Genomic DNA, 14,447 nt, shown 5'->3' with positions numbered 1-14,447 from the left:
ACAACCGTTATGACCAGCTAAATGGCAGACTGTCAGTTTTGATAAATTCAAAATTGTAACTCAATATTTTTACATAGGATGTCATGACCACGAAAAAGATTACGAGAAAAGGTACTTCATAATGCCTGGCAAGAACTATAAAAATATGATTTTCCCTGGCTTTCAAGGTTATATTTTATAATTTTAAAAATTCCCAGAACTTTTCCACACAGAGGTTAATTTCCCTGAATTTTCCCATTATTTCGGGGTCAGCAGAAACACTAAAAATTCTGCTTTACAGTAAAAAATGCATACAATTACACAAGGTCTACCAAAAAACACATATTACAAAGTGAAGTTTGCGATGAGTGAAATTTGGAAACTTACCTGTATTACTCTCGTCCATTGCTTCAACAAACAGAAGAGGTTCATCCGCTCCTGTGAAGAACTGGAATAAGTGGGACATTTCACGAACCACTTCTTCCATTGATGGACGCTTGGAGGGAATTTTGTCCCAGCAACTGGAATACAAAACACAAGCTATTATTATCAACAGTGTGAGTCTTGTGGCAACGATCATTTTAACTCTTCTACTTGTCTATACTGTTAGATATTGTAAAAATTACAATATCCAACCACTAAAATGTAAGTACATTTTCACGTCCTCACTAGGAATAGGCACACAATCCATATAACGATATCCAGATTTCAAATTATCCGATGTTAGTTTTGGATGTAATGGATAATCCAGATAATTTGAATATTCAGAGAATAAGATATCTGGATAATCCAGATAATCTGAATATTCAGGGAATTTGGCTATATGGATAATCCGAACATCTGGAGAATTTAGATATCCGGTTAATTCGGATAAACAGTTAGAACAGATCTGAAGAAGATTTGCAGAAAATCCATACAGTGAAATATGAAAATGGTGAATAAAAGAATATGTGGATAGCCCATAAAATTCATAAAGGATAAAACTATATGGATAATGTACACATTTGGATATCCAGACATTTCTGATAATCTGAATATCCTGATAATTTGGATATGCAGATAATCCAGACAACTCAGATATTTGGACATTTGGATATCCAGATAATCCGTATATCCAGATATCAGAATATCCAAAATCTAAATAGAACATTATCCGATATCGTGATAACATTTTATCTGGATTTGGCCTTTCCTAGTCCTCACCTCTTTCTGCTGTAGCTAGAAAGAGAAATGAACTGCTTGGTGTATTAAGCACAGGGAGACAGTCACATATTTTGTTTGCAACGAATATGCATCCTTACCCCTTCTCTTCTTCCTGCCAAAACTGCAGCACACACCATGGTTGACAGTCAAATGTGTTTCCACATCTTTTCCCTTTACTTGTCTGTCAGTAGCCACCCTACTTCTGGATATCGTAACTGCATCCCCCAGCAGCATGTACATGAGGGAGGGATGAAGACACAAAGGTTAGAAAAGAAAGGAAGTAGACTGAACATTCCGTGGCCCTCGGAAAACCACTCAAGGGAACAAGGAAGAACAACCCTATGCTGCACACTCTGTCCTGTTTAAGGGGGGCGGAAAGGGACAAGACACTTAACAATTCCAAACTAGCCTTCAATTGTTGGTGTGTAGTACACCCCAAAAGTTTTATGGTTGTGGTTTTACCTCCCACTGGGGAAACAGAAGCGATTTATGGAACTCGAGGACTGTATTACATACATAGTCATAGAGGACACCATTGAGACATGTAGGAAAAACCTTTCTAATTAAAATTTGAAATATTTTTCTAAGATATACAGTATTGGCCAAATTATTGGACTCGTTGCAAAAAGCAGCACATTTCCTTGTTTTAACTAAATATATTTGACGATTGTTATAACTTTTTATGGGATTAAACTGATTGTCTGCTTTGATATAATCTTGTCTCCCAACATCCTTTCTTTTACTGTGTCTGAAGAATAGATGGCAGCACGATTCTTTGCATATTCGCAAAAATGCCTCAAACAATACATACATTGTTTACCCTGTTATTTATGCTATTTTTTTGATTATAACAAAGGAAATTCTGGTTCATGATGGTTGCGGTAAACGCGGTTTAAAATTACTTACGTGAAATTTAGAAGATTTCGCACTTCCCCATTGCACAATTTAATGGTTCAATCCTATTAATTTCGAAGATCCACTGTCTTCATTCACAAAAGGGTATGGCATTTGAAGCGGAGATGGTACCGCGTCACTGCATTGTTTGTTCCCGGGTGGCGGTAGTTGCGATTTCTCCCGTTCGGCGGCACTGGCGCGTGCATCTTGATTGCATCGTCTGCTTCCTGTTGTCAGGTGGCGTTGCCAGTTGGGGGTTGGGGGGCTGGGCCGTGCTGCTCGGCAATGTGCCGTTCCTGTTCCGCGCGTGGCTGGAGGGATGTCGAGTATGTGCACCGCATCTTTTCTTTTTCAGGTCGGGGATCTTTCTGAGGACAGGGTGCCAAGTTGGGTGTGCCTGTCCATTGTCCAGGTTCAGTGCTGGTTTCTGCTGGATGATGGCATGGGTTTCTTTGACTGTGTTTTCAATGACAGAGCCGGTTGGGTGAAGTATGGATATGGAGGAGATGGTGTGGTTAGTGGAGTGGAGGTGTTGGGAGAGGCCTGATTTTGGTGTGTAAAAGATGCCAAAAACGACACACCATACTCGACCCCCCTCCAGCCACGCGCGGAACAGGAATGGCACATTGCCGAGCAGCACGGCCCAGCCCCCCAACCCCCAACTGGCAACTCCACCTGACAACAGGAAGCAGACGATGCAAACCAAGATGCCTGCGCAAGTGCCGGCGAACGGGAGAAATCGCAACTACCGCCGCCCAGGAACAAACAATGCAGTGACGTGGTACCATCTCCACTTCAAACGCCGTACCCTTTTGTGAATGAAGACAGTGGATCTTCGAAATTAATAGGATTGAACCATTAAATTGTGCAAAGCGGAAGTGCGAAATCTTCTAAATTTCACGTAAGTAAATTCTGGTTGTGGTAAAGGTGTTCTTTACTTGTATCTTCGGAGCAACGTGTAATTTCATAAACCACGAGGTTTGAAGAAAAAAGAGTGAAAAGGAACTGTACACAAACAATGATCAAAATGGGCTCAAAAAGAGCCAAAGGTGGTCATAAGAAGTACTGACAGTACTTGCAGTGTGTATAACAATGCAATGTGTATCACAAAACATTACATCTGTCAAATTTCTCTACATAAAGTGAGTTAATCTGTGTTTCATTTCTTCAACTAATGAGTCCAATCATATGGCCAAAACTGTATAATGATTGCAAATTACAGTTATGTGCAACATATATGTTGAAGTCATTAAAATCATATTAATTATGGTTAACTATGTGACAGTTGTTAATACTTTAAAAAAGCATTAACAGCATATACTGACAGTCCTAGACTATCATTTTACAGCATAGTGGTCAAAAAGAAGGACTCAAAACCTTGTTTCCCTTATTTACTCAAATCAACAGGTTTAAGGCTTGGCTGGAAATTTGTCCAACAGCAGTAAAGTAGTTTTTGAACTTTCCTTCCTTTCAAAAAACCGGTACGATATTCCAAACATTACTAAATGCATGGCCATGAAAAGAGGCAGCTGAGCAGAATTGCGCTGGTTCCACATGTGGGAAAAGCAAAGCGAGAGCGGGACAAAAGTCACTGGTTACCATGCACTGTGTGGCAACGTCAACCGGGCTGCATTGCCTAGTTCGAGCATTAGACCAACCTCTCTCCGGGGCACTTTTGAGTCCCATTTGATACAGAGCTGGTGATCGTGTGAATTGCAAGTTTGCATCTACCTACATGTCGGATTGCTCTTAAACGTCTGAACACATGGGGTTGTGCTCCAGAACTTCTGCCACCAGCCTAATTTTATGGCCATGCGTTTAATCATTCTCTTCAAGCCCCTTAGCATGCTTGTTAAAAAAAGTAAATAAACAACATACCATGTCATTAGATTCTCTATCGCCGGCGGACAGTTCTCTATTAACGGGGGCCTCTTGCCCTTGTGCACAGCCCACATTATTCGGAATGCTGATCCCCCAATCTCTCCAAACGGCTTTTGACGGGTAAGTACCTCCCATAGAATGATGCCCCAGCTAAATACATCACATTTTTCTGTGTAGTTGCTACCTGCAAAACACGACAAAAGAGAAATGTAACACACTTCAACATAGAATCATTTTGTATAAAACAGGTAAAAATTTATACTATTTGGAAATTAATTCTTGTTTTAAGTCCACTTTTTGCACAAAAAGGCTAATCAGGACTGGACCTACAGTTTAAAACTGGATCCGAACCACTGTGGCACCTCCACTGGGAATCGAACCTGGGACCTCTTGAATACAAGGCAATGACGTTACCACTACAGCATGTAACTATTTGGAAATATCCAAAGAATATCATATAAAGTGTGAGTCACAGGAAATGGACGGATTTCAATGGGGATCTCGAAGAAGGGAGATGAACTCAGTCAGCCATGCCAGTTTGGATTGGCTCGGCACGGGATGACAGCAGCACACGCAATGTCAGCTGCACTCATCGTAAGGATGGCATATTCATGTTTGTGAAAATGGCGAGCGTGTTCCTGGCGAAGGTTGAACGTTGTGGATAATCTTCTTCGGGTAGGTAACATCTGCATGATCACAAGCTTGTATGGATGGAATTCAAAATCCTTGTGTAAGATTCGTCGTACTGTGCTTTCACTCGGCCTCAATTCGACAGAATGTCGGTGAGCAGAAAGTTATTGTTCGTGTTATTGTTTCTGAGTATTTAAACATAAAGAAACAACAAGCAGCCTTATTTTTCCTGACGAAATTCCCTCTCGCGTACACAACAGGCAGGTGGCACCAACCAACATGGTGGTCGCCGCAAGCTATTTTGGCTTCAGCTGATGTCACACATGCTCTCTCTATTTCATCTTGCTGCCACGGCGAGCTGATCCGATCCAAACCAATGCCACCCTACTTTCATCTATACCCATCTCTCCCTGCTTCGAGATCCCCATTTGGAAATCATCTGTTTCCCTTTATATGACACATGGGAACATGAAATTAGTAGCTATACTGAGAGGGGCCGGATACCTAATATAGATGAGTGAGGGTAAACCTCCGAAGATTACTTGATAATCCACTGTAGATGTGAGAAAAAGATGACCAAGACTAGAATACACGGCAACTTCAGTAGGGTAATTGCGCTTTGATAGCCAAGAATCAATGGTGACAAATAACAAAGTTGGTGAATATTAACCAATAGACTAGCACGATAACGATGAATTTCAAATAAAACAAGTACATATCATCTGAAACTAAAACTCTGCAGCTAAACAGCTCTTTGTGGGTCAAGGCATTTCAATGTGTGGAATGTTTTGTTTGACTTATAGTGAGGTAATCAAAACAGTGCAACAAACTAATTATAAAATTAAGGGGAAATTTTTTTACCTTCGAACACCTCTGGGGCCATCCAAGCTGCACTTCCTTTGTTATTGGTCATGTAAGTCTTCTGATCACAGGCAGTCCCAAAGTCACAGATTTTCAAAACTTTGCCTCCCATAATTAGAAGAAGGTTGGGTGGTTTCAAGTCCCTGAAAGGAAAGGAACGTAATCAATCTTACTACATGCGACACTCCAGACAAATTTCTAATGAAGTTTACGAGCTTGTAACTAAGGATTAGCATAATAAGAGCTCTTAGTGGGGTATTCAGGGGACGGCACATAGGACATTTGTAAGGTAGGTTAAAAAACTTCAATATTTACTTTTTTTCACTGACATGCTTTCCCCCGAGTTACAGACTTCCAAAATTGCGAGACTTATGAAACACCCTGTATTTTGAGAAGCAATAACAACAATAACAGTGTCTCTACAATTTCATATATATGTAAAAAGATCCCTGACTTTTTCAGGTGTTCCAGAGCAAGAACTAAAGTTTTCCATACTAAAGGCATTAGAGTAATTCATGTATTTAAACTTGTGTGTATGAATGTCACAATATTTTGAATAAAAACCACGCTTAAAATCCCACTTAACCAAATTTTTAGGATATTCACTTCACATGTAAAAGTGATAATGGCTGGATTGACTTATGGTTAACAAAGAATTCTTTCTTATTTAAAAAATCAATAATTGCAGCATAAATAATACACAATTATAGTAAAAATTTAGTAATAAAATCTGTATTAATTCTGATATCTAGCAAACACAACCCAAAAATTGCAACAAGAAAGTGAGAAATTCCAATAGCCACTTGCTGAAGTAGATTTCTACATGAAACTAGTTCAAAACATTATCTTTTCTTAGAGTATTTAACATACAATTTCTACTGTACTTAACAGTAATACTCTGTATAACAATTAGAAGTATAGTTGTCAAGAAATTTAAAATTTCTTCCTTGTCATTTTTATGTTCGTTCAATAATCTACTCTTAGTTGACTAATGCAAAAAATCTGATTTTTCCAGAAACAGTCAATTTCCCTGACTCTTCCAGGATTTCCAGTAGACACCCTGAATAATCCTCTGGTACACTAGACTCTTTTCCAGTCTCTCGTGCAACTAAACCTTGGCATTGACGATTATCATTACTTCACATATCATAATCTCTCTTTCGCAGCTGGGTTAGGCGTATCAGCAAGTACTTTTGCTTCTCAGAAAAGCTCACACGTGCAAGTATAGCAACAGGCTTTACATAATAGACAGAATGTGAAGAAAAGGATGCATACCTGTGTATTAATGCTTTGGGTGTCATTCCGTGTAAATAAGCCACACCTCTAGCGCATTGCAGAGCCCAACTCATAGCATGTCCAGCTGAGTACCTGAACCTCGGCATTCCATGCAGAACTGTAAATAAATGAATCATTTTAAATAATTTACATTTAGTTAATTTATATTCTGCTTTTATATAACAGTCTTAACCCTAGCACTCCACAGCTATATTGGAACCACAAGGGAAAAAACCTGCGCAGACCTGCGACTCCTGTGCACCGTACTCCCTCGTGGAGGGGAGGGGCAGAGTGGAGCATGCTTTCTTATGGTCCGAGCTGAACGGAGGAAAGGAAAGATGCGCGGAGACTTTTCGTCGAAGGTTCTTTTCCTTGTGGTCGCTCCATATTATCTGTCTGAGCCGATATGCATGTATCTCTTGAAATTTATTTACCAATATCGGCTGATACTTTTCTGCCATTTTGGCCTTTCACAGGGTAGACAAAAATGCTGGTGACTCAACCAGCCTGGAAATTATGCAAAATTCAAAGTTCCTTTTTCATCATTTTGCTGCATCTTGTGATTGTATTTTCATATTTTGATGTACAAATTTTTTAATAACTTTATTTAATTATTTCAATTTTCAAGCAGCTGTATCAGTGGGTATCAATGAGAGTTTCGGCATCGTTTCAAGGAACTATTTATTGGTTGATTGATTTGCTTTATTTTACTTCGCTTCTTGTGTCACTTTTGGCTAATTTGCAAAGATGGGGATGAGTAATGAAATTGATGAATTGACACTCACAAACATCCAAGTCCAAGCCAGTATTCGAACCCCGGAGCCCTGGCATCATAGTGCAATGTTCTAACCACTCCACCACGAAGGGCCGGCGTTTCAAGGTACTGTTGCCTCAGCCGTAATAGAAATCATCTTTATAACCCCCCCCAAAGCAGCTAGTTCATAAAATCCTAATAATCACATTGAAGCTGTCACCAATGGATTTCTAACTCCCCTCAAGCAAGTTAGGACCAAGAAAGCAACTGTTCAACCTCCAACGCAGTAGAACCAACACACTGGCAATATTACCAATTTGGAATAGGTGCAATGAATTTTTAACGATATTATTAAAGGAGAAAACAGTGTGGATCAATTTTTGTCGGACTTCAACATTGAAGAGCACAATACTCAAACCCATAAAATACAGCAGAACCTGATAGTGGTATGTTTGTTAAATGGGTATTTCTGTTATTATACATCACATTTATTTGCATTATAATGTGTTGCAATCATTGTATAATGAATGCCGAAAATGGGTAATACACTCACTGCATGCACAGAGTGAGAAGGGCTGATAGGGCTACAGCCCCCTCCAAAATTTTGAGAAAATCAACATTTTCAAGTAAAAGCCGTGAAGAACTCAGCAAAGACCACAATGATAAATGAAACCCACACTTACAATTAAACCCAATTGGCATTTTTTGAGAGTGGAAAGTTCTAACAAGACAAAATATCTTATTGGGTGTGCAGCTCCCCTAGAAAGAAGTATGTATTATCCACTTTTACAATTGCAGACCCTCCTGAAAAAAAAATTCTGCGAACACCAGTGTATACGCATGTTGCATTTAATTGCTTAAATAACTAAATAAATTTCTAATTCTGGCAAGAACAAAAAAAAATACTCGTTCTTTCCCTGACTTCTTCACTCATATATTGACTCCTCTAACTTTACCAAGTTTTCTAGGTCAGTGGCAATCCTACAAGTTCATTAATATGTATGCAACAATACAAAATACACAATAATTCTACAACAAGCCTTTCAAAACAATAAGAAATGTTAATCCTTTGAAAGCTTACTAACCATTATAAAGGGATCCGCCCTCGGCATATTCCATAACCAAGCACACGGGTTCCTTCATGCAAGCTCCATACAATTTCACAATATTTGGATGATTCACCCTGGAGAGTTGCCTAACTTCAACCTCAAAAGCTTTCTTCTCTGGTTCAGAGTCGATGCACTTCACTGCGACATACTTCTCCCTCCAAATTCCCTTCCTCACCACTCCAAATGATCCCTTTCCTATAACCTGAAGGTAAACAAGAAAAATTAGTGACAGTGGGAACTGATTTTGATTGACTGAATTCGAAATGTAGGGTGTGTCAGCACTATTTTGCACCAGTCACATTACACAGAGACCAGAGCCTTATTATAATTGAAATATAACTAATATTACATAACTATAATGTTGGTGGACTAAAATATTCCTACTTGGTTAAAAGCTGAAGCTGTAAAGTGGCACTCAGCCCACATGAAGACAAAACACAGGACAACACACACACACACAGCCCTACCAAGGATTATACTGGCCAATGGTTCAGTCACCAGAGCCACCTTAGTCTGCAAAATGCAGTCCGGGGTGTACTACATGAAAGTGAGGTTGACAATTGGGTGTACTATGTGGAATTGTCACCCCTTATACCCCGCAGTGGCAACTGATTGAAGGGTCAAAATTACAGACCTAACCAACCAAATACAGTAAAACCCGTCTATCCCGGAACATGATGGTTCCGAGCAAAATTTTCCGTCTTAGCAGTTTTCCTTCTTATACAGGGTTGACTTTAAATACAGTATAGAGCGCTGCAGGAAATAATGGAAAGACAGATTTACATTTCCCATTACTTATAATGTAGAGTACAAATGCATGTACGTACATGAATAAAACTGTGATACAGTCGCAATAAGCATAGCAGAGATTACAATTATGTAACTACACAACATGTTGGTACACTTTTTACAGTATTCTAAGAACGTACAGTACGTACTTATGTATATTTTCGAACCCGGGACCCCTGGTGTCGTAGCGCGATGTGTATAGAGGGAAAGAGAAAGATTGAAAGATGGAATAAAAGAGCTGAAGAAAGATTGAGATAAAAGTAAAGAAACAAAGAGAGATAACAAGAAAAATAGAAAGATGACGAAAGAACAGAGGAGAAATAAACAAAGAAAGGTGGAGAAAGAGGGTAAGAGATGAAGGAAAGAAACGGAATCGTAACAGCTATGAGTATTGTAGCACATTCTTTCATATCGACAATGTTACCGATAAGCGAGTAGCAACCAAGACGTGTTCCACTTACAGTATTGCATTGTTTTCTTGAGAGCGAAAAAAATAAAGGAAGAAATTTCCGTCTTACTGAGAATGAAAACATCTCGTTGGTCTTTAAATGGTGTTCCGTTTCCGCGTTAAGGTTTCCACCTTAAGCAGGTCATTTTCAGGTATAAAATCGATCCGTTCTGGGGACTTTTTTTCCGTATTTACAGGTTTCCTTCTTATAGAGGTTCCGGGATATGCAGTTTTTACTGTAGTTTGTTCATTAATTGATTCTGTTTATTTGGCTTCACTTAGATGCCACGGTAGTCTAGTCAGTAGGGCATATGACTTCCACGCAGGAGACCTTGGTTTGATTCCCAGGTTAAATGATCTGTCAGAATTTCTCCAGCCTTGTCCTCGTTAAAGTGGCTCTGGGGCTCATCCAGGCTCAAATCAATGGGTACCTGGGGGAGCAATCAGGGTGGGGGTATCCGGAGCATGGTGCTGATCACATCGCATCCAAAATGGCATCTCCTAAATGTGCCTTCATGCACAGTGTTGTATGCATGTGGAACTTTACCTTACCTAATTGTGCTTCACTTTCCTTCCACTTTTGGCTAATCGTGAAGATGATGTGATGAAGTCACTCACAAATAGCACAAATACCTAATCTAGGATTTGAACCCTGGCATTGTAGTGACCCAATCTTCGACTAATTACTGACCAATTTAATTCAACATAATGTATCGGTATCGGAAAGTATCGGTTGAAATTCATTTACCAATACCAGCTGATACTTTTCCGGCATTTTGGTCTTTCATGGGGTATGCAAAAATGTCATGCAACACTTTCGCGGAGTATAGTTATCCTGGAAATTATGCAAAATCAAACTTTATTTTTAATTTGCACGAAAAAACTATATTTTGTGATTACATAACATCTATTTTTAATATTGTGATGTAATTCTTGAATATTCTAAAGCAAATATCTTGGGAAATTGATGGCATATAATTGGAGAATAATATTTACACACAAATATTGATCAATTTATGAACAAATTTTAATTATTGCAATTTTCAAGTATCGGTATCGGTGGGAATCGGTAAGAGCATCGGTATCGGCTCAGCCCTAGTAATAATAATATTTTTTTCGTGAAAATAAGCCATTCTCAGTGGTGTACCTCCATGGTACCAAGCTACAACACCAGGGGTCCTGGTTCGAATCTCTACCTGAGCATGGATGTTCTTGCGAGTGCCCCTTCACCAATTTCATCTTACCACTCAACCTGTTTTTCACAATTAGTAAAATGTGACAGGAAGGCAACAAGAAAAAAAAAACCAGCACAAAAGTAGTGTCTGTAATGTTATTTCTCCAACTGAAAGGTGTGTGTTCTTAATACAAATGATGTCATGCTCAAAATGTAGATCATTTATTTTTTTTAAAAAAAAACAGCATTTCGACTGATTCAAACAGTATTCACCAGGTGAAATAACAAGGTTGATGGATTCAACCCTTCTTCTTTTTTTATTTTCAAAATAATAAAAGTAGGTGGAAACTAAAAACTTACCAGTTATTCTTCATAATGTTGACACAGAAATAGTAAATTATACTATTTTTTTTTTGTTTCTCCTACATACCCAGACATAACACTAAAACATAAGACATGCCTGGGAGGAAAAAAGATTACATCTGGTGACCTTGCATGCACCAAGATTTTGCATGTTAATGAACTATACTAATTCCCATTCAAGTATTTGAATTTTGCATCTTCAGAATAAAAATATAATTGGTCAAAACAAGAGATCATATGGGAATAAATGACTGGTAGACGATTATAGGTATATCAGCACTCAAACTATTTCCATCCTTCATCTGCTACGAGGACCAGCTGCTTAAATACATCAGAATTAGTTCATGTCAGTGCATTAACATAGAAACTTTCTTGAATAAGAGATATCACAGAGATGGACTCTTTATCAAGAAAAAATACAAATACATGCAATAAGGGCTGGTGTTGTGTAGGCTGCTTCAGGTGTGCGACTCTTGTTAGCTAGCAAGAAGTTAGTTTTCACTTTCCAAGGTGTACTACATGAAAGATAAGTTGGTACTTGTTAGGAAAAGTCAGTTATATCCTTTAGGGCTCAAGTTCCTTTTGTTTTATTGCAATTTCATCATGCTACAAATGCAATTTTAACATGGTTTGATCTTGATTTACTTATGTTAACACATACTGTGGAGTTTTAGCGATTACTTAAGATTTTGTTCAATATATGCTTTCATAGTTAAGTTAGGCAGGTCAGGTTTGGTTCTCTTAGCATTAAAATAAAAGTCCCTAAATGCATTCTACTAAGGTTTTGATTTACTTTCACATTAATTCCCACTAGTCTACGATACTTACAGTCTCTTGTCAATGGAATATACATTGAACATGTGAAGCATGCATGCTTGCATAAGGTAATTTTTACGCTGTTTCTCTTTTCAATATAAATAACTTCTCTAAATCCAAACAGTGCTCATTACTTTAAGAAAGGTTCATAGTTTGTGTGACAATCATAACCAAAATTTTACGATAACTAGTCTTCCTGCTAGGAGAATTTGAAAGAAAAATCATAAAACAATAGGAACCGTTACCTACTTTAAGCTCGAGTCCAATCGGTTGATTGATTGATTTAGTTTATTTTACTTCGCATTTTGTGCCTCTTGGCTAATTTGCAAAGATGGGGATGAGTGATGAAATTGATGAAAGGACATTCACAAACAACCAAGCCCGAGCAGGATTCGAACCCAGGAAGAGTCCAATAGGAATTGGACCTACAGTTAAAGTGGTATCCAAACTAATGCGCAATGTACCTCCACTGGGGATTTCCACTTGCTACTCAAAATGCAAAATGCCATCTTGTACATCTCAAAATTGTTAACAGCAAGGATCAAATGTATCCACAGAATGTTCCAGCGTTTATCAATTCCAAGAATGCATGCATGTGATGACTTGAATATCTGTCTTCTTTATATCTAATAACCAACACTAATAGGTTATTGTTAATTTTCATTCAGTTTCAAAGAATTATTCCATACTAAAATAGTACTCCCTCCGTCCCATAATTATTGTCCGGTACACTTTTGTTTGTTGTCCCATAATAATTGTACGATATTCAAACTGTGACATTGGTGTATACAGAAGAAGTAAATGAAACACGGGAATGTGTCATACAACGTTATTACTCAAGGATCAGTACAAATTGGCCGATCAAGTATCCAAAAGAACCTGAATAAAAAGTTACCATTTTGGCATACCGGACAATAATTATGGGACAGGGGGGGTATCTATCATTGTAATAATTGCCTTAAGATTGATTAAGCGAACTTGTGTACCACAAATTTTGAGAACAGCAATTGTGATTATCATTTACTTATTTACTACCAACTCATTAGTGGAATGATAATCATATCTGGAATGAATTTTATTCACAATGACACGCTGTTTATCAAAACAGTACACTGAAGGAATCTAGTATAATGAGAATCAGTTAACAAGTACGTAACTAATTATATGACTATTTCTACACGTAAATATCTTTAAAAGTTATGCATATACCTATTGCGAAACTAATTTCGTTCCCAAGTGTCTGGAAAACAGCACTTTTGCTGAAATTCCATTCATGCGCCTTATATGTTTACGTGCAAGCAAATCCAATGTTAACATGGAATTAGAAACCTTGAAATGTTACCTAGAACGCACCTCTAGTTTTTCTATTTCGCTGTAATCTATTTCTTTCACGAAGCTTTGATGTTGGCCGGCTCCTTCCTTCACCGCCATGAGTTACTCTCACCGTGACATATTTTCATCCAGTAATGCTTCCTTCAAAAACAAGAAACTTCACAGTTTCTTCGTAAGTAATTCATCTATGCACCGCCATCTTGAGCATTCTACGCTCAGTATTGTAAGAAGAAACAAGTGACTGATAATGCAATTTCAAAAGTTTCATAAAGACACCACATTTAAGTTGATGGTAATTAAAAATCAATTTATTTCCAAAAGGATCATATCCTATTTGTTTATTTGAGACATGGAAAATATATTCACTGTCTTCATTCATGTCTACCTTTTTGGTCTGCAATCAGTGTTGCCAATGTAAGCAGACACAAGTTTTTGTTTTGGAACATCTGAAAAACTTAATATTAACCTTACAAAAACATACATTGATCAAGACTTTAGTTTTAATTAAAACTGCAGATTCTTTTACCATCCGATTGATATTTGTGCATGCATAATGTAAGTTTGGATGCAAATGTGTATTGGTATTTGGTGTTTCTTCTCACTTTGTAATATTTGTTAGAAGATTTAGGAAAATATTTGTCACACGTGCTGGAAACAATGATGTAAAAAGAGAAACATGATGGGTCCCTTATCGCACAACAAAGTAGCATCCTTGTTCTGACGTCACGCTATAGACTTTCATTGTTACGCTAAATGACTAAGTTCTTATGTTAGGCTTGCTATGATTAGTTTTCTTAGCATAAATAGTACATATTCTGTGTATTTATGCTAAAGGAACCAAACCTAACAGACCTAACCTGGCATCGTGAAAATTCCACATCTTACGTCTGAACACGAAGTTGGTCTCGCGTTGTGCGATAGAGGATACCCAAACTTGAC

At 38.0% G+C, this 14,447-nt stretch overlaps 1 protein-coding gene across 1 annotated transcript in view; it reads right to left on the bottom strand.

Annotated features, from left to right (window-relative positions):
* Positions 1–13,710, bottom strand: part of LOC145997441 (mitogen-activated protein kinase kinase kinase 7-like) — a 168,843-nt gene extending 155,133 nt beyond the window's left edge. The window contains exons 1-6 of the mRNA XM_083134484.1: positions 13,530–13,710; positions 8,563–8,788; positions 6,724–6,841; positions 5,449–5,591; positions 3,955–4,141; positions 367–500 (exon numbers count right to left, since the gene is read on the bottom strand). Coding sequence (XP_082990610.1) covers positions 367–500; positions 3,955–4,141; positions 5,449–5,591; positions 6,724–6,841; positions 8,563–8,788; positions 13,530–13,607 — 886 coding nt within the window. The 5' untranslated portion in view covers positions 13,608–13,710. The remainder of the gene's footprint in view (positions 1–366; positions 501–3,954; positions 4,142–5,448; positions 5,592–6,723; positions 6,842–8,562; positions 8,789–13,529) is intronic.
* Between the last annotated feature and the right edge of the window lie 737 nt (positions 13,711–14,447).

The sequence above is a fragment of the Lepisma saccharinum genome, chromosome 13 (assembly GCF_977018435.1).
Source record: "Lepisma saccharinum chromosome 13, izLepSacc3.1, whole genome shotgun sequence".
In the NCBI taxonomy this organism is placed as follows: Eukaryota; Metazoa; Arthropoda; class Insecta; order Zygentoma; family Lepismatidae; genus Lepisma; species Lepisma saccharinum.
This window is presented reverse-complemented; position numbering and strand designations above follow the sequence as displayed.